Source organism: Stegostoma tigrinum, chromosome 5 (assembly GCF_030684315.1).
Source record: "Stegostoma tigrinum isolate sSteTig4 chromosome 5, sSteTig4.hap1, whole genome shotgun sequence".
Classification (NCBI taxonomy): Eukaryota; Metazoa; Chordata; class Chondrichthyes; order Orectolobiformes; family Stegostomatidae; genus Stegostoma; species Stegostoma tigrinum.
The window spans coordinates 113689597-113710569 of record NC_081358.1 but is presented as its reverse complement, the minus strand read 5'-3'; the positions used below and the strand labels follow the sequence as shown (position 1 = coordinate 113710569).

Genomic DNA, 20973 nt, shown 5'->3' with positions numbered 1-20973 from the left:
ATGTAGAAATCACAAAGGGTGATAAGTTGCAAATAAAAAGTACCAGCCTATTTTATCACAGTGATAGCCTTCAAAATTCTAAAAGCTCTTTGTATCTTGGGAACTAATGGCTATATAACTGTCTCAGTTGTTTTACCTTAGACTCAGAGATAAACAAATACGCTTAAAATCCATGGAGCGAGGGGATGAATATCCGTGTCTCCGCCACAACCTATCTGAATCCTTACAGTGAGAAAGTAGCATCAGACTGCTGTCCACTTGGGCTTTTGAGATCCTTTGGTGGCCAATTAAAGGCCACTTAATTAGCTGGATTTAACAGTTCCCTGTCAGTGGATTTGAAGGCTCCCCCTTACCACTGTTACTATTGTCTGCCTCTTTTTAAAGCACTTCTCTAGATTTTCAATGAATGATCACAGAATCCCTACAATGCAGATAGAGGTCATCTTGCCCATTGATTTTGCAGCAACCCTCCAAAGAGCATCCCATCCAGATGCATTCACTCTCCCCCATGCCCCATGGCTAGTCTACCCAATTGGCATATCCCTGGTGACCGTGGTGCAATGGCCAATACACCTAGCCTGTACATCTTTGGACTGTGAGAGGAAATCAGAGCACCTAGACGGAGCCCACGCAGACACGGGGAGAATGTGCAAACTCCACACAGACAGTCACCCGAGGGTGGAATTGAACCTGGGTCCCTGACGTTGTGAGGCAGCAGTGCTAACCACTGAGCCACCGTGGTTTCAACGCAGGTTCAATGGCTGCTGGAATGGATGATAAATCAACGCGTGATCTTCAGACTATGCTGCATGTGGGGCAGTTGATGCTTTACGGGTTGGGTTGCTTGACTGTCTGTGTGCTCCCTCCAATATTTCAACTTCACCTTCCCACATTCCCAACAAAGTCTCTTGACATGTTCATTGCATTCCCGAATTCACATTCTTTGTTTTGGGTTGATCAAAAGCTGGCGGCTGACATGATTTGGTGAGGGCTGTTTAACTCTTTCTGGGACCCCCAAAATATGCTTGCTGTTCCCTGCAGGACCCCGTATGATTAGGCTTTGAGGCTTGCAGTAACTTTGGGAGTTTGGTGTCAGTGGAGATAGATTTGACTGATTAGTACCTCAATCTGGAAGTTTTAGTTAGGAAGAGGACTTTATTGTCAGACTACCCTTCTTGCCACTGAACTTGCAGGATGTTGGAGACACTTCCTCAGCTCTTTGAGATGTTTGATGTCAGCTGCCCACATTTTCACAATGAAACTGGAATCAAGAAGGTTCCCCAACCAATGCCGACTTAAGGGCTTCCTCCTGATGCCACAGAGGGATCCACACCAAACCGTCATCTCAACAGGTTTCCCTGCGTGGCTGGGGGCAGCTAGGCCCCCTGAACTTTTGAATCCAGTTACCCCACATTTCCTCACTCATTTCCACATACACCCACCCACACACACACCCACCCACACACACACACCCCTTCACACACACACCCCTTTCTTGTCAATATCTCTAGCCTCAGAATATATGGCCTAAGGGTCCGTCAGTCTAGGTTTCTCAGGGCTGAGGACTATCCCAGCACGGGCTCATGGTGGCGCTGTTGGGACCACAGAGCTAAAGGGCAGACGCTTTGCCTTAAATCAATTAACACTTTTGCCAGCGTTGAATTAATGACAGGCATAATCATGGCCTCCCTCCTCCCTGCCTTCATTAAGAAATATAAAAGTAGAAAGAAGAATTTCAGGTGAAAATTATAAGAGACAGGTATAAAACATTACACAAAGGGAGAACTGTTCGGAAGAAGAGTCACTAGGCCCGAAATGTTGGTTCTGCTTTCTTTCCACAGATACCTTCTGGCTTTCTAGTTTTTGTTTCAAATTTCCAGAGTCTGCTTTTCTTTGTTTTGTTTTACTGAAAGAACTAAACATGTAGTTAAACTTAGTGGCAGAGTAGACATTTACTTCTTATTGCTCCTATTTTCTGGGCTGGAGATGGGCATAAAATGGCCACAGTTTCAGACAAGGCAACGAACTCAAAATGCTGAAATGTATGACCAGGCTCAAGTACAGGTTCCACTACACACCTCAATTTCCGTGGCACAGTTTATTCTGCTGAACAGTGCGAATCTTTACTTCTGAGTGAGTTAACTTGCCCTGTTTTATATCTGTGAGCATGCCGGGGTGATCCAAAGCTAGAAACCGATATCTTTATAACAAACCTCCTTCTTCGATCTCTAATAGTATTGCTTTCCCAGTAGTTGAGAAGATGCCATGTGTGTGAGCCCCTCAACTGTTTTAGTTCACGATGAGATAAATGTACACTGTAGTTGTTTCAATTCATGACACTTTTTGGCATCTATTCATACAAAATAGTGAAAATGCAACAACGAAGTGAGTTGTTGTACTTCACAAACATAGGCACCTTCTCTGCATTGTGTGCTACAGCCTAGGGTCAGAACATTTTCCCGTAATTCACATGAAATGCTGGATTTCACAGAGTTAGGTTGATGTTGGAGGCCATTAAATATGGCAGAAATGAGATGAAGCTTAACTCATACAAGGACATACAGTGCCATTTGAAATTAATGCTGAGCTCAAACAGGTCCTTTTCTCATTCTTTGAAGGATCATAATCTGTCATGTAGGAAGTCATGGATCCATAAAAGTGACTCAATGCACTTGAAAGACAGGTCACAATCTGTTAAGGGTTAAGTAGTAAGTGTCACAATCTCATGTTATTTAAATCCCTAGCCCTTTAAACATTGTTTAATTGTCTCAGAGTTAAAAAGGCACATGCACCTAGACTGCTTCTGTGGACAGGCCATCTAGCCAGAATGGATTACATTGACTCTATTTCATTTTATCTTTGTCAAATAACCTCTCTTTATTATCTGCCTTATACTGGCCCAGTCAAGACATCTCTCATCAATACCAGAGATAATGAAGGGTCTAGGCCTGAAACGTCTGCTTTTGTGCTCCTAAGATGCTGCTTGGCCTGCTGTGTTCATCCAGCTCCACACTTTATTATTTCATCAGTACCAGTTTTCTGTGTTATAGATACGGCAAATGTAGCATTTACATATGTACGGTATGTAACAGAACATTGATAAGGCTGCCAGGTGATGGTGGAAGTAGGAGTGGAATCAGGTGATTAGATAACCTCATCACGGAGTTTGCTAGACAGGAAACTGCAGATCTTTCAAAATCATCAGTGCAAGAAATCAATTGTTCGAGCTCCATAATACACACAAGGTGGGCCATTCTTTGGAATTCGCCAAGATACTGCACGTGAACAGAAGGTGGTTTATGATCAGTCGAGTTTGACAGTGCAAAGAAAATGCACCAGAAATCAAACAACCAATAACATTCTTTTCTTAACAGTACTTTTATTTTGTCACTTGCTGCAATTATGGACAATTCTGTCTCAGAATAACCTCACTAAGGCAAAGGAGAAGACACTGCAATGATCACAGAACAAGATGGCATTGACTGGAGTTGTCAGGGGCAAGTGGGGCAAGCAATCTACTGATATGCACAGACAGAAGGCTGTAAATAACTGCTGGGCATTTACATAAATAATGAAGCAAAAGGCAGGAGAAGGATTCTCAAAAAAATTTATATGCATTCAGTGAACTAAAATCAGACAGCTCTGCTGCAGCTGTGTCACCGAATTTATAAAATAATGCAACATTTAAGTAGGTTTGGCATCATTTTTCAAGAGGAACAGTACTCACAAGCAATGATATTCCCATATCTATTCTTCATCCTGTTTTCATCTTTCTTGGCAGAATCCCATGGGGCGGACTGTCCTTCATAAAAACTCTGGAACACGCAAATGTTACAGTTAGCAACAACACTCACAAAGGATGTTTGATTATAAGTGGGATGGGGGATAGAAGTAGACAGATAGGTCACAATAACAGTGTCATGCTCCGATAGTGCATGGACAGCACTGTGCATACACAGAATTACACACATAAAGCTGATTTCTTCTCAAGTGAATTCAAATCTTTGAAGTCACTCTTCAGACTGATCGGAATTAAACTTTCATTCTATCATGGGCATGTACTCTTTAAACCTAATGTAGTTTTATAAGGCCGATGTTACAGAGCTGTGCTATAGATGAAGACGCTGTCATAGTGTTCATGGTTTTCTGCCCTTCCATTTTAATGGAAACGAAGCTATGAGCAGAACAACCTTGACTTCTTGTACATGCAGCAAACAAATGATATTTCATGGCACAGACACAGATTGAGAATGTTTACGTTTCTTTGGGGGATAGCATAAAATGGGTAGCATAAAATAGCTACTGATGGGAAGGAAAGTCAGGTGTCCTATATTATTCACTCCTGGCCACTCTAAATTATCCATCCCCTATAGCCCCTTGTATTTCTGACTTTGTTCTTTGGATGAACTGTCATAGTTCTGCCACCCACACTACCTCAGAAAAAATAAGGATTGAACCGTTGGGATATGGAGCCTAAAGAGCTCAGGATTCCACTGTGTTTACCCATCAATCCACTAAGAATCTGAGCAGAATGAATTCAGTACAGCACTGTGAAACTTTACGGAATTGTGGTCTGAAAACAATTGCTGAGGTACTTACTTTACAATCACCGAAAACCAATGCAAACAACATCCTAAATGCAATTGAGAAAATGTAGCAGGTGGAATCAAATATTTGTGACTGACTTTGATGGCAATCTGTTTGTTCCTGAGGGAGTCCTTTCATAAGCTGACAGGCTGTTCAAGCATGAAATGGTTTTATTTCTTCTCTGGAATGTATATATTTCTGTGTGAATTGTGCAATTTCAACATCTTTTGTTACCGGTTTATTTCTCCTTGGCTTGATGCACAATTTAACAAGAAGTGTGGTCGAGACGGGATTGGTCACGACATGGCATTGTTGATTAGTATACAAGGGGAGAGATTTATGAAAGTTGGCATTCTGCATGAAACAGGATATTTGGACTAATTTCCTCTTTGCCCTTCTTGGAAGGAAGATTGTATACCATTTACAGAACCTGCAAATTTCACATGGGTTAGCTGATTTTATTGTTTAGTAATTGCCCAGAAATCAAAGTTAAAAATTCCCACTCTTGCATTTGCAAGAGGAAGACTGGTTAATATTTCTGCTTTGTAACTTTGTTGAAATCATTAATCAGGCCTAACAGACTGACCTGCATTGCACATGAGGCACTTTCTGTTTCTATTCTACGAGAAAAGAACCATTTCAAATAGTTCTGGAGTACTCCAAAGCTAATAAAGTACATTTGAGGTGTAGTCACTGTGATGTAGGCAACAGATAAACTAATTGGTGAATGGCAATTGCGCACAGATAGCAAAGTTATGATGACTAAACACTATGTTGTCTGCAAGATAATTTTCGGCCAGGATAATGAATGCTCTTCCCAAAGAGTATCACAGAATAAAAACTAAAAGTATTACAGAATGTTTATGTTCACCAGAGTGGGTAAGTTTGATATTAGTTTAACATCTCAACTGAAATTTGTATGTATGTTGTATATATAACATGTTGTAGTAGTGTAACCCTCTCAGTAATGCCAGTTATCGAGTCATTGAGTGATACAACACTGAAACAGACCCTTTGGTCCAACTTGTCTATGCTGACCAGGTACCCCAACTGAACTACTTACGTTTGGCCCATATTGTTCTAAATGTTGGCTCTAGTGTCCCCATGATGCGGAGATGCTGGTGTTGGGCTGGGGTGGATGAGATCAGAAATCACACAGTGCCAAGGTTATAGTCCAATGGGTTTATTTGAAAACGAAGCTTTCAGAGCATAGGCTGATAGGCATATTCGGCATGCATGACAGCGGCCTCAACTGGGATCTTGTGTTCATGTCACATTACAGGTGACACCGCACACACACACACACACACACACACACACACACACACACACACACACACACACACACACACACACACACACACACACACACACGCCTCATTCTCACTCCCTTAGACACCTATGGGATGAATTTGTGTTTGCAGATGTATTCTATTTTATTCAAAAAACACACAATTTATAGATAGTCAATGTGACATTTTATAAATTCATATTTTAGAAATAAAATCAGTCTGTCTCCAAACCAAAACACAAACAGATTTTAAACAAGGCCTCACACGTAACATGCATTATCAGACATAAAATGTCACCTTTTCTTTACACTGATAAAACCTTTAATTCTCTCAGGACAGTGACGAAAGGAATTTGGGGATTTACATATACATATTAATCAATTAAAATCTTCTTACTGATTAAAGGTTTAACAGCGCTTAGGTTTGTTTAGCACATCCTCATCAATAGTCTGAACCTTTGATCTTTTACTTATAAATTCTGTGTCTGATATTACCTCTCTCAGTACACCTGAAGACGGAATGAGGCTCCAAAACGTTGCATTTTCAAATAAACCTGTTGGACTATAACCTGGGATAACAAAGTGTGAAGCTGGATGAGCACAGCAAACCAAGCAGCATCTTAGGAGCACAAACGCTGATGTTTCAGGCCTAGACCCTTCATCAGAGAGGGATCCTCTCTGATGATGGTTCTAGGCCCGAAACGTCAGCTTTTGTGCTCCTGAGGTGCTGCTTGGCCTGCTGTGTTCATCCAGCTTCACACTTTGTTATCTTGGTCTTCACATAGGTGTTGGGTTTCAGCCAATCTCATCTTGACCATGTTTATGCCTTGTAGTTATTGGACTCACAATGTAATGTAGATTTATTGCATATTGTTATTATTTGGGAACTTGGATTCAAAAAATTGAAGGAAAATGGGAATTTAGATTATAGTTCTGTGAAGGTGACTTCTTTCTTTGAATAAACGTCAGATTGTCTTTCTTAAGCAGTGAGTTCAAACATCATTTCAAAGAAAGCATTGACTTAATAACTAGTTCAACTAACTGCAGAGATTTTATTCATTTATGGGACAAGGGCATCACTGGCCAGGTCAGCAGTTATTGCCCATCCCTAATTGCCGCATAGGGCAGTTAAGTGTCAGCCACATTCCTGTGGGTCTGGAGTCATGTGTATGCCCGAGCAGGTAAGGACTAGTAAAGGACAGTCATGAACCAGATCGGATTGCCCAACAATTGACAATGGTTTTATGGTCATCATTAGGCTCTTAATTCTCAACTTTTTATTATTGGATTCAGTTGCCGTCATTTGCCATGGCAGGATTCGAACCTGTGTGCCCAGAACATTACCCAGATCTCTGGATTAACAGTCAACTAGGCTATCAACTTCCTGAGAAGTGGTGAATGGATTAAATGGCTACAAAGTTGGACTTTTATGACATATAGAAAGTCAACAGGGGACCACAATCAGGGTTCAGTTTCGAAAAACAGTTTCAGACCATTAGAGGAGCAGTTTAGTTTGTGGCAGTCCAGGCTTTCAAAATGGAAATAAACTTTGCAACTGCTTTAGCATTTTTAAGTGGATAAGTTTTTTTAAAAAGTTCAGTTCAGAAAAGTCAGTGATGTAGCTGGCGTACATATATTTTGACCAAGAGAATGATATCTGGTAAAAGTATAAAACATTGCTGAAGGAAAGCATTTGCAACTTTGTCAATCGAATATGAAAGTAAAAAGTTAAAGTAGTGGTAATGCGTTGGGGTTGAGTGTTTGTAAAGGATATGGCTGGGAAAAGAGTTGAATTTTGCTTTTGGTTGCTTATGTTAAACTTTTCTAAATTTTCATATGTATCTCTAGCTTTGATTTTTTTTTCTTTTGTGATAAAAGAACATTAACTGCTGCAGTAACCAAACTGCAAAAGTAAAACTTATGATCTATCAAATCAGGTTTCACTCTGAGATCTGACTTGTCTAACAGCTGAGGATCATAGTAAGGTCAATCTGGGGAGCATGGTTAGGAAGCAGGATAATGAAGATGAGATGCTTAGATATATTGAACACAGAAAATTGGCTGCAAATAGGCATGTAGCACAGACATAGCTGCTTTCAGTCGAAATAAACAAGGAACTGCGGATGCTGGAAATCTGAAACAAAAACAAAAAGTGATGGAGAAACTCAGCAGGTCTGACAGCATCTGTAGGGAGAAAATCAGAGTTGACATTTCAGGTCCGGTGATCCTTCTTCCGACAGATACTACTAGGCCTGCTGAGTTTCTCCAGCACTTTGTTTTTGTTTCTGCTATTAGTTGAGATATTTCAATATTGATCTATAATGACATGAGATATGGGAGAAGGGGTCTGCCATTTTACCCTTCCAGCCTGCTCCACAAGTCAATAAGATTAGGGTTGATCTGTTTCGGCTTTCACCGTACCTTCCTGTCTGTCCTCCCTATTTGTTGGCAAGAAAAAAATCTGTCTAACTCAGCCTTGAATATAATCATAACCTTTACTGCTCTCTTGGGGAAAGAATTCCAAAGACTAACAAGTCTCTGAGAAAAGAATTTTTTCCTTATCTCTGTCTCAATGGGAGACTCCTTACTTTTAAATTGTGCCAACTCATTCTATATTCCCCCTTGAGGAAGTTATTATCTTTAGTCTTTGATCTCATTCAGATTTTTAAAACAACATTTCCAATATTATTTTTAATAATAATCCTGATGAACTTAACCATGTAGAGCTTTCATTTTGGGCATTGTCAGGAAAGAGGTGACAATATGGGTTTGACATTGGTATGTTACGTTCCACATTCACACCACAACTCATCACTGGGTTATCATAAATGTCAATATTTTATGAACCCATACCACTGAGCAGTTTAATAGAATGCATTTTTTTCTCTCTCTAGAAATGTACTCTTGAATATATTTAAGAATGGCGTCTGGTAGAGCTTTACTAATGGAATTGAAAATCATCAACGAAAATAAATATTTTTAATAGGGATGTATTAGTTCTGCAATAGTTCCGTATCACTGCGTCGCCGAGTTTAAAATACTGAAAAATGACTTTCAAAACAATACCAAGCCATTTAGCAGTTTCATTAACTTGGGACTGAAAGGTCAGTTTTTTTACAAATTAAGTATTTCTTGAAATGGAAAAGCTTTTTAAAAATTTACATACTAATGTTCGCCCGTCTGTTTGCCAGGAAAATAAGCTATGCTTGAACAACTTTCCAGAGCCAGAGCCTTAAGACTTGGGGCAGACCCCAATTTGTTACTTAGGCGAACTGAATCTCGAGGGTGAAGGATTAAAGGGAGCACAAATAAAAGTTTGCTTGAAGGATGAACCAGAAAATGACATTTAATGTTCCCTAACCTTTTGCACTGTTTGGTCACTTTGACCTGATTGAGTTGGATATCACCAGTGGAATTTTGGCTTCAGGTTATTCTGCCCGAAACGTCAGCTTTTGTGCTCCTGAGATGCTGCTTGGCCTGCTGTGTTCATCCAGCCTCACATTTTATTATCCTGCAGTACTAAAAGCCTGTTTTACAGTTCTGATGAATACAAAGACTTAGAAATGAAATGTATCCATGTCTTATTGCTTTGGTCTATAGCTGGAGCTATAGACAGAACTTGCCTTTAGCTAAACATGATCAAAGTTTCCACTTTATTCGTAACAAAAGGTGTTGTGGTGTCTCCATATGATAGGCTTTCAACAAGCTACATGATGAGTAAAAAGCCCTCAGGCTACACCAAGTCTTAAGACAGTTCCTTTTGCAAAGTGAATAATCACTTCAAGCCTAAAAGAACCAACGATCCAATTGTGGTAATTAATTCTAATTATATCGACATGATCCTAAACAAATCAGAAGCAATTATATCAAATGTACCTTTTATCTTCCTTCCTTCAATATTTTTCTGTCAAAATCTTAGTTGGAGTTTCTTGAATATCTTATAGTTTTCACAAATAATTCATTGTCTGCATGCAGTGAACCAGGGGAGTATATTTTGCCATCTTAAACTGCAGCAAAAGTACAGAATATTGCTCACTGAAGATAGTATTAACTCTGTCTGCGCTGCATCATCCTTTTGGCACAATTTATAAGATTAGAATTGGTTTTTCCTGCTCACTCACCCAATGAATGTCACCACATAAAGCAGACCCTTCATAGTGAATAATGACATTACAGCAATGGTCTCATAAATCCAGAGCTTCTCAGCAGCAAAAAAATTGTCTTTTTATCAAGGCAAATCATCTAACTATCTTAATACAGACAGTATAGTTCTAATCAGTTTGAATAACTTCTAAATTGATTTGAATGGAATTGAATCATTTATTGTCACGTGTATTCAATATAAAATACAGTGAGAAATTTATAACAATGTCATGAATCAGTGCCATTCTCATTAACTTAAAATAAAATGTAAAAATAAAGAAAGAAAGCTGAGAGAAATAATAGCCCTCTTAAGATTTTATACAAAATTTTCTCTCTGTCATCCCATCACATACTAAATTCACCTAAATTCAGTTTTCAGCGGATTGATTTTTCAAATCAACAGCCTGGCCAGTAACTCTTTGAATTTCCATCACTTAATATTCCTCCTCAGTGTTGAAAGCAACGCTCATGAAAGGATTATGTTGTTGAAGTGGAGAAGTGCAGCACCCCCGCCCCCCCCCTCCCACTTTCCTTCACTCTGCTTCCTCCATCTACTGTCTTCTACATTGCAAAAATCACCACTCCATCCCCCAGTTTAGGCAGGTAAAAAGGCCATCAGTTGGCCATGCATTGCATTTTATGTGGCTCTGAACCTTCAGAGAGGGAGCATAAAATTCATGCCTTCTAAGTATTTCTTGCAAAAGGATTCAAGTATGGGGGCGAGGAAGTCTTGCTGCAGACATACAGGTCAGTGGTAAGGCAACACCTGGAGAATTATGAGCAGTTTCTGGTTCCTCAACAAAGAAAGGATATATTTGTTATCAAAAGAAAGTGTTGCAAAAATTCATCAGACTGTTTCCTGAGATGGTGGGTTCGTCATATGAGGAGAGAATGAGTAGACTGGGCCTGTATTCAACAGAGTTTAGGAGGGTGAGGGGTAATCTGACCAAAACATATAGCATTCTGTCATGGTTGGACAGACTAGATGCAAGGATGATGTTTCTCCTCACTATCATGGTGTTTTTCTTTTAATTCATTCATAGGATGTGGGTATCACTTGCTGGGCCAGCATTTATGATCCATCTCTAATTGCCCAGAGGGGCAATTAGGAGTCAGCCACATTGCTGTGGATCTGGAGTCACATGTAGGCCAGATGATGTAAAGAGGGGGAGTTTCCTTCCCTAAAGGACATTAGTAAATCAGATGGGTTTTCCCATGATAATCAGCATCAGTTTCATGATCAACTTAATTTAATTCCAGATTTTTGATTGAACTCAAATTCCACCATCTGCTATGGCAGGATTTGAACCCGGGTCTTCAGAAAATTACCTGGGTTTTTGGATTAATAGCGCAATGACATTATCACTAGGCCATCAGTACCACTGTTAGTGGGATTGGTGGCATTGGTGCTGGTCGCCAATAACAGGTGGTCACGGTCTCAGGTTTCTGACGAAGGGTCACCAAACCCAAAATGTTGACTCTGCACTTTTCAACATAGATGCTGCCACACCTGCTGAGCTTTTCAAGCAACTTCTGTTTTTGTCTCAGGATACAAACTAAATTATTTCAGATTGAGATGCAGAGAAATCTCTTCACTCAGAGGGTGGTGGTCCTACTTAACCCTTTACAAGAAAGCTGTGGAACCAAAGTCACTGAATATATTTGCAAAATAATATGGCAATGGTGTGAAGAGGTACAGAAGACACCTGGGTAATCACATTGAGATAGATAACAAACCATGACCATATAGAATAATGGAACTGGCCAGATGGGAAGAATGGCCTACTCCTGCTCCTAGTTCTAATGGTACTGAAAACCTGGGAAACACAGGGTAGAACCTCCGTTCTCAGACTGTTCTTTGGCTTGGGAAGTGGTGAGACAGGTAAGGCCATAGAAGAAGATGATGAGGAGTTTCAATTGAAATGTTGAAGGACCAGGAGCCAATATAAAGAAAATGAGTGTCAGAGCAAAGGATGAACTGGATTTGATTGAAGTAAAATTTGGGCAGAAGAGTTTCGTAAGGCCTAAAGTTTTTGAAGGATGGAAAAGTTTGAACAGTCAGGGAAGCATTGGAATAATTGATCTTGGATACATCAAAAACATGATTGATGATTTCAGCAACGGACATTCTGATGCAACAGCAGTGATGATCACTATCACACTGATTGATGTAAATGGTCTTTACAATGGAGAAGATATGGGCTGGAATTTAACTTGAATGGCAACGGGCCTGATCTCTGCCATGAAACCTGGTGGTACCCTTGTGAATACCCAAACGGAATTAGACACCTAATTGACGGCAGGAACCCTGTCACCAGGTCTCCAGATTCCACTGAGGACACTCAATTGTGCAGAGGATGTGGTGATGTGATCGGATGATTTCCTGGAATGCCAGATTAATGTTCTGGGGACATGGCTTCAAATCCCATCACGTCAAAGGTGAAACTTGAATTCAATAAAAAGTTTGGCTCATGGTCACCATATAATCACTGTTGACTGCTGTAAAATGCCCATCTCTTTCATGAATGCCCTTTAGGGAAGGAATATCTGCCAATGTTGCCCAGTCTGATCCACATGTGACTTCAGATCATCAGTGATGTGGTTGCATTTAGTTGTTCTCTGGCCAGTTAAGAATGGGCAGTAAATGCTGGCCTGGCTAGAATGAAAACAACAAATAATATTCTGTTTCAGTGGGGCTCTATTAATCAGCTGCAAATCAAGTGCCCTTTGTAAGTGTTAGACAGGGCATGGCAACATTGGGTCAGTGATCATTATAACAGTGTCCTAAATTAGGAAAAGTGAGCAGGCATGGAAATTTCCAGGAGTCCATTGTTTTGAAGTGAGTAATTGAGATTTTGGACAGCCCAACCATCCACACTGTTTTGTTATCTGCAACGATCATGGGAAGGACTTAGAATGTTTTATGACAACTGCAATGAGTTGGTTCAAGGGCAGTTAAAAAGGCATGTACATCAGTGCTTATGCTGAGTGGGACAGGAACTTCCACAGCCAAAGGGTGACAGCTTATGTATGACTTATTTTCTTATCTCATTATTTTAATACATTTTGAAGACTGCTGTAAGACAATTTCTCAGCACAATGGGAGATTGTCTAAACTTCTGGCTGATTTCCTGTTCTCTCTTTGTATGATGTCCCAGGCTACAGTCTCAGCTGGAACCAGACCAGCCTCTTTCACTCTTCTCATTGGCTTCCTTCCCATTGAACAGCCACAAACTGAGAAGACAGGGGCAGGAGCAAACGGACTATCTATTTCCCTTTCTACCTCCATTGTCTAGCCAAGAAATGAAAGACTCAACGCATTGAGATGATTTCATTAGCTCAGCGTTAAAGAGGGCACTGAACAGGCTAGTTCAACCTGAAGTTAGAGGAATGCAAGCAGAGGGTGAGGAACAGAGCTGATGAACTGATCAGGGTGAAGGGATGTGGCTTCATTCTTTTCGACTGAAGAAAGACAGATCCCATTCAGGGCTCTGTCAGGGGTAGTAATCAGTGGTTGCACCATTGCTCCTGAGTCAGAAATTGGGGTTTTTAGGCTCATTTCAGAAACATTGACTGACCCTGCTGCACAACTATACAGTATCCTATCGGAGCTGTGGTCTGTGAAGTTAGACTTGATGCTGCAGGACTCACCTCAATTTTAAGCAAAGAAAATCACACAGCAGTATTTTGAACTTTAACAAAAGGAGTTCTGCCCGGTGCCCTAACCTATACTTACCTCACAGTCCACATGACTAAAACAGCTGATCCTTTCTCAGGACAAATTACCTGACAAGCCTTCTACATGGTAACAATGGCTGCATTTCAAAGTTGCTTTATTGATTTGAAATGCACTTTGAGGCATCTTGAGAATGTGAAACATCCTTGTTTTTCCTTCTTTTGAACATCAGAAGTAATGGAGGAGCTGGTGGAGGTAGAGCTGGTGTCGTCAATTATATTTGGAACTGATTTCACACTTTTTGGAAGATATCACTGAGGGGCAGCTTGGAGAAAATGTTTTGGAAAAGTTTTGTCTTCAATCACCACGATGAGATATAAATCCATAGGGACCTCGCACACTCTATTATCTCAGGTTGGGACCTGAGTAACAAGTGCACATCCACATGGTCAATGTAATGCCATCTTGTCTTGTTCAATACATGACTTCAAAAGCAGGAGACAAATATGAAATAAAATCCGGATGCATTTCCATCCCTTTCAAACTTTCATATCTGGAGTCAACTCCATTTTGCCATCTCTACTTTAGCTGCACCAGGTAGCACACCCCTGAGCGTGCAGGCAGTACTCTATAAATCCACAGGAAAGGGGCATACATAAAAATAGTTGTGAATTGCTAAGACCTCAACAATGCTGGAAGTGGTTTGCAGTGAGATGTATTATGGACTGTGCCATGGAGTGTGGAAAGTTTATACACAATTAATTCTACTTAGTTACCTCAGCCTCACCTCATGGCAGTTAATTATCATTCTTTGGGCTATCACTAAAGATCATAGATCAAAATGATAAAACTGCCAAAGCAACAATTGTGTTTTCCTTCCTTCGCTGAAGTCAAATGTTTACCAAATTAAGGCTGCTAAATTTCAGAGATAATTACAGTCTGTGAGAGATTCAGATTGAATTATTAGTAAAACATGCCTCATTGAAATATTTATTAGATACAAATCATTTCCAAGCTTAGGTTGTTATTCAAGAGTGTTATATTCAGTTGCTGTACGATGCTCGATGATATACCCATGAGCTATTCTCTTGTTCTTTCAATACAAATATAATATTTATTTGTCTTCAACAATAAAAAGATGCATCTTGCAAACAAACAGATGCAGTGAATGATTCTGATTATTGATTAAATGATATGAAAGTGAAGAACATTGGTTAAGATTTCACTTTGCCTGTCTGATTTGGCCCAGAACTCTTCAGATTTGCAAAATATTATTGCAAATGACTTACATAGTCAGCCATTGTGTGGTGGAATGATTGAACGGTTTGCTGGTGGTACTTAGGAGATAATGCTGTCTCCAGAACTTAAAGAACTCATGCTCTTGTTTAGATAATGCCATAGGATTTTTTAACATCCACATGAACCATTGAAATAGGCAAAGAAAGCATCCCCAGCATTGCAATAGTCCCTTGGAGTGGTACTAAAATATCATTTGTATCCAAATTCTGGATACATTCTTCTGCCTTCAGACAAGAATGGGACTGGAAGAGTCAATGGTGAGCGAGTGAGTGAGTATGTGTGTACAGACTGAATACTGTATTACGTTTATCGTCAAGATTTTGTGGTGTTCTATATCATAACAGTACTGGATATCAATCTACATTTACCTTCATTAGTTAATAACTGGTTAATTTATTAGATAATCTCGCAACAAATTATCTTGTCCAGCATGTCCTGATTTTGTTGGAGTAGTGCTCCAAGAACTGAGACTAAAGATAGAATCTCAAAGCCTAATCAGTTTGTCAGCTCAGTTCATGAGTTAGAGGACTAATAATCAACAGCACAGATAGGAATCGCAAGACTGAGATTTAACTGGATCCTTGTAGAGAAAGAAAAACTGGTGCAGACGAAATGGAATAATGCTTGTAATTTTGAATGTAACAGAGAAGACTTCCAATTTTAATCCTAATTGAGCTGCCTTTAATCAGTTAGTCAAACATTAAATGTTGATTTTTGATACTGATATCACAGGTGGGAAATACCTTTCCTAAGCTTCGGATGTGATCTTTTCATTGTTCAAAACTGATTTGAAATGTATGGATTACAAATAAAATGCTGGTCCAGTTGAGTTGCTGTTCAATGGTAATGGTATAGAGAGAAGATAAAGCTCAGCAAGTGTTCCCTTCTGATAGATAGCATACACGAGTAACGATTGGTCTTAGCTGAGATTCTTTTAAGGCATTAATTTGCCTGCTATTAAATATAATCCTGACAACGGTCTTGGAACTAATTTTGTCAGTATTTCAAAAAGGAAACACAGAAACAGGAGGAGGCCTTTCAGTCCATCGAGCCCTGACCAATCAGGATGTTCATGGCTGATTGAACACGTCAATGCCATTTACTCACCCATTCAATAATCCTGTATGCCACTGGTAATCAGACATCTATCAACCTGTACCTTATACTCAAAGATGGTACTTCTGCAGTTCTCAGTGGTAAAGAATTCTAAAGATTCACAATCTTCTGAATGCAGAAATTTCTGAAAATCTAAGTATGCCACACCTGTCTGCTCTCCTTTATTAATTTTCCAATTAACATCTCTAAAAATCACCAACATATTTGTCAAATATGATTTCTCATTCACAAATCAGTGCTGGCTGTGCCCAATCAGATCATTATCAACCATATGTCTATTTATCCATCCTTTATAATGGATTCTATAATTTTTCCTACCATCGAGGTAAGGCTAAAACATCTGTCATTCTCTGTTTTCTCTCCTGCTCCCTCCTTAAAAAGTGTGGTGATATTTGCTCCCTTCCAAGCTGCAGGAATTATTTCAGAATTTACAGTATTTTGAATGAAAGTTACTCATGTATCAACTATCTCTTTAACCACCTCTTTCAAAACTGACAATATTGGTCTGACGGACAGAATATTCTCTTCCATTACAACTCAGCATTCGCTTAATAGATTAACATTTCTGACTGAGTGATAATTTGGCAAAGGTGATATGTATAGGTGAGATACTTGAATTCTGATTGACATACTGAGACATAATAACTGGAATCATTCAGAATGAGGAAGCACAAAAGGAGAGATTACACAACAGATGATGTCAACTAAGAGCTATCCTTTTTTATTTTATGAAAAGACAAAGCATTTCTTGATGCAATCACAAAAGATCCTCGGTCAATAGTCCAACTGTACAATTACACAACTCCTTTTGTCTTTTGACATTCAGGGAGTTCTCTCCCTGATTTTACATTAAAAAGAACATACAAATCTTTCACAATTAACTGCAAACCATCTGAAGGCTGATAACTGGAATGCATCAGCAGTCAACTTGTTTGTTGCTAGAACACTGCTGTACTATCTCAGAATAAACTACACATCAATCATCATAATGCAGCAATTGTGCTTTGTGGATGTCACGTCGTGTGTATCACACACGTCCAGGAAGTCAGATACTTAGATAACTTCAATTACAAGTATTGAACTTTTATCCTGCAGCTTGTACCTTTTCAGAGCAAAAAAAAAGTAAATCTGAGCTGCTAACCAATTGCATTCATTTATTTTGCTTTGGTTGTGGACTATAGCAGTTGGGATGTCATGCTGAGGTTGTACAGGACATTGGTGAGACCATTTTGAATACTATGGACAGTTTTGATTGCCCTGCTATAGGAAGGATATTATTAAATTGGAGAGGATTCAGAAGAGACTTACAGGGAAGTTGCAGAACTGGAGGGTTTGAGTTATGAGGAGAGTCTGGATAGGCTAGGACTTTTTCTCTGGAATGCAGGAGGTTGAGGGATGACCTTTATAAAACCTCTAGGGTGGGGGAGTTCCAAACTAGGAGGCATATTTTTAAGGGGAGAGGAGAAAGATTCCAAAGGGCCCTGAGGGGCAACTTTTGACACAGAATGTGGTTAGTGTGTGGAATAAACCACCAGAGGAAGTGGTAGATGTGAGTACAGTTACAACATTTAAAAGTCATTTGGACAGATACAAGATTAGGTAAGGATTAAAGTGATATGGGCCAAATGCAGGCAAGTGGGACTAGTTTAGCTTGGGAAACCTGGTCAGCGTGGATGAATTGGACAGCAGGGTCTGTTTCCATGCTGTACGAATCTATGACTCTGTGATATACGGTGAACATTTATACCTTAACCATTACTACCAAAACAAATTAACTGGTCATTCATAGATAACACAGTGTGGAGCTGGAGGAACACAGCAGGGCAGGCAGCATCGGAGGAGCAGGAAAGTTGATGTTTTAGGTCGGGACCCTTCTTCAGAAATGGGTCATTCACCCTAGTCTTATCTGTCAAACCATGCTTTTTGAAAAATGGCTTTCCTGCATCTTTTCTGTTGGTTCGTACTTTCCTGCCAAGTTACACTGCAGAAAAACTCGCTTGCTGTTACAGAACATAGCGATTACTGGAAAGAGAATCACGTGGCCGAAGCTTTTCACCTTGTAACTCATTAGGATAAATGCAAGAATACCAGTAGAGGGTGGCACAGCAGTATACAGCCAGAAGAGAGTTGTTTTGGAATCCTCAGAACCTAAGACGTGTCATGACATCATGTCAAACACAGGAAAAGCAACCTCCTGCTGATTATAATCCCCTTCAAGTGATGAGTCAGTGCTCCTCCATGTTGAGCACCACTTCAAAGAAGTGAAAACTCACAAATTTATATAATGTGGGGCCCATCCAGAAGGACAGGGCAGCAGATACACAGGAACACCACCACTGCAAGTTCACCTGCAAGCCACTCACCGTTCCTTCACTGTCCCTGGAATTCCCTCTCTGAGGTATTATGGGTCAACCTACAGCACAGGGACTGCAGTAGTTTCAGAAGGTAGTTCACCATCTCCATATCAAGAGCAATTCAGGATGGGCAAAAATTACTGGGCCATCCAGTGATGCCCACGTTTCCATGAATGAACAAAATAAAAAGATTAAGTCACCGAATGATGATAATTCACCATTTTATCCCATGCACCTTGTTTGCCCACTGACAAGATTGGTGAGAAATAGAGAAAACGATGTGAGGGCCGGTGAAAACAGCTGGGATTTTAGGTGACATGGGAATGACCCTGACATTAGTGCCAGCAAGAAGAGAGTTTCTATGGAAGCTGCGATTGGGGATTGGGAGAGGAAAGTTTGGGTCAGGTGGTATCTAATGCATTCCTGTAGTGCCCAGAGGAGAATTCTCTTGCTTCTGCTGGCCTAACAAAAACTTTGACAGACAACGAATTACCATGTACTGGTATCTTTTCTTGCCACAGCCCTGTGTTACCAGGGGTCAGCACCAGCCTTAATCGTGAATTAAAAATTATTCCGAGTTGTCCAAGAGGTCTCTGCGTGGCTGAGGAAAAGTTCTGTCCCCAAAATGGTGAACAAAATAATAGATGTGATAAGTAAAAGAAGGCAAATTACTAACACATCTTCGAAGATAGTTAGGGATGGGCAATAAATGTTGGCCAAGCCAGCAATGGCCGCATCCTATAAATAAATAAAAATGGAGCCACACGTTTGATTTGAAAGTCCTATCAGTACCAGGCAGGCAGGATTAAAATGGGAGTTCACCACTCTCAGCATCTCCTCTGACTCTATCTTCTACTACAGTTCGGGTTTAACTCTCAATTGTGAAGTTCCCTGGGAGGCTGGCTATACCAAAGGCTTGAAATAAATCAAGGTTGCTGCTGCAAACATCTCCAAGCCACTCTCGCAAACATATTCTGGTGTGCATTTGCTCAAAAATTGGCAGAACGTGAACATTACAAGATGCTAGTACCTCAACCTCGGCAAATATTACCTCTTCCTCTTTCTGAATCATGGCTGTTCCCTTATGGTCTGTACATCTCCATTATGATCTGTGCATCACCAAGGGAACAGTTCCCAGTTCTGATGTAGCATTTTATAATGACAGCGTATTAAACCAAAAACAGAGCAAAATGACATGCTTATCCATTAAGAGGGGACAAGTAAAGGCAATAGTATCTAAGAGACTTGGGGAAGGTCAGCAAAAATGAAATGAAATGCACATTTGGGTAAGTAACATTTGGGAAAGTTTCTCCTCGTGTTTTTTTTTATTCTGCAGAAGCATGCTGAAGTCAACAAAAAATAAGACGCTTCGGAAAATAGCATAAAAAGAACAATTTGCTGCAAATTACCGAAAGTAGCTTCATCACACCATGGGATCTGCCTGCTGGGTCCTTCCTCATATTTATGTGATTACTATTTAACTCGTGCTGTTCATTTAAGGCCATTTATTATATCCTGCATGAACACAATTCTTGCTGCTACCTTTCATGGCATGAAACAGATTATCTTAAAGGTAACAAGTTCCATTTTTCACACACTCCTGCTCTCTCACTAGACCGTCAAAGCCAGGAATACATTTCCCTTTCCCTCATGCGCATGATCTAATCCAGTCTAACTACTGATCTTAAAAATATAAACGGCAATTCAGGGAAATGAATCACAAAATTTGGTGTTAATTAATGCACAGTTGCTTAACCTAATAGGATTATAATTAGTGTAAAATATGTTATCGCCGTATTTGTCATATTCCCTGAAGATAGCACTGACACTGATTGGTTTAAACAAAAACTTCCAAATCATCAGGTTTTATTTATAACCATATCAAAGGTCTCAACATTGTCCCTTGACATTTACTGCCCTGATCTTTAAAGTATAAGGTAGTAGATGATTGACTGAAACTTAAGATTCTAATAGACAGGCCTCTGGTCACAAATTCCTGATGGAGATGTTCACATTTTAAAGCACATTTTGAATGTTTGTCTGAAGAGTCCTGGTGAAACTATTTAGTTACAAGTACCAATAAAGCTAATAATCACATCAGAAAGTGCTGGAAAAGCTCAGCAGGTCTGGCAACATCTGAGACAGAAATAGAATTAATATCTTGACTTCAGTAGGAAATGGGTTCTTGGGAAATTCTTCAGTTCTAGAGAAGGTTTAGCAGTATATAAGCATGCAGGTTAGCAGGCAGGTACACCAAATAATTAGTAAGCTAAATGAAATGTTAGATATTAATGCTAGGGGACAAAGCATACAAGCAAGGAAGAAATCTCACAACTGTACGAGGCATTGGTAGGACTGCAATTCGAGTGTTGTGCACAGTTTTTCTGTCCTTAGTGAAGAAAGGGCATACTTGCATAGGAAGTAGTTAAGTGAAAGTCCACGAGGTTGATTTCTTGGGTGAAATAATTGTCTCATGAGGAAAGTTGAGTAGGTTGGAACTATGCCCA

The 20973-nt window shown here is 39.9% G+C and overlaps 1 protein-coding gene across 3 annotated transcripts in view; it reads right to left on the bottom strand.

The window, feature by feature from the left end:
- Window positions 1–20973, bottom strand: part of LOC125451651 (receptor-type tyrosine-protein phosphatase mu-like) — an 820886-nt gene that overhangs the window by 106920 nt on the left and 692993 nt on the right. For all 3 annotated transcript variants that reach the window (XM_059646218.1, XM_059646219.1, XM_059646220.1), the window contains one exon: window positions 3728–3815. In XM_059646218.1, coding sequence (XP_059502201.1) covers window positions 3728–3815 — 88 coding nt within the window. The remainder of the gene's footprint in view (window positions 1–3727; window positions 3816–20973) is intronic.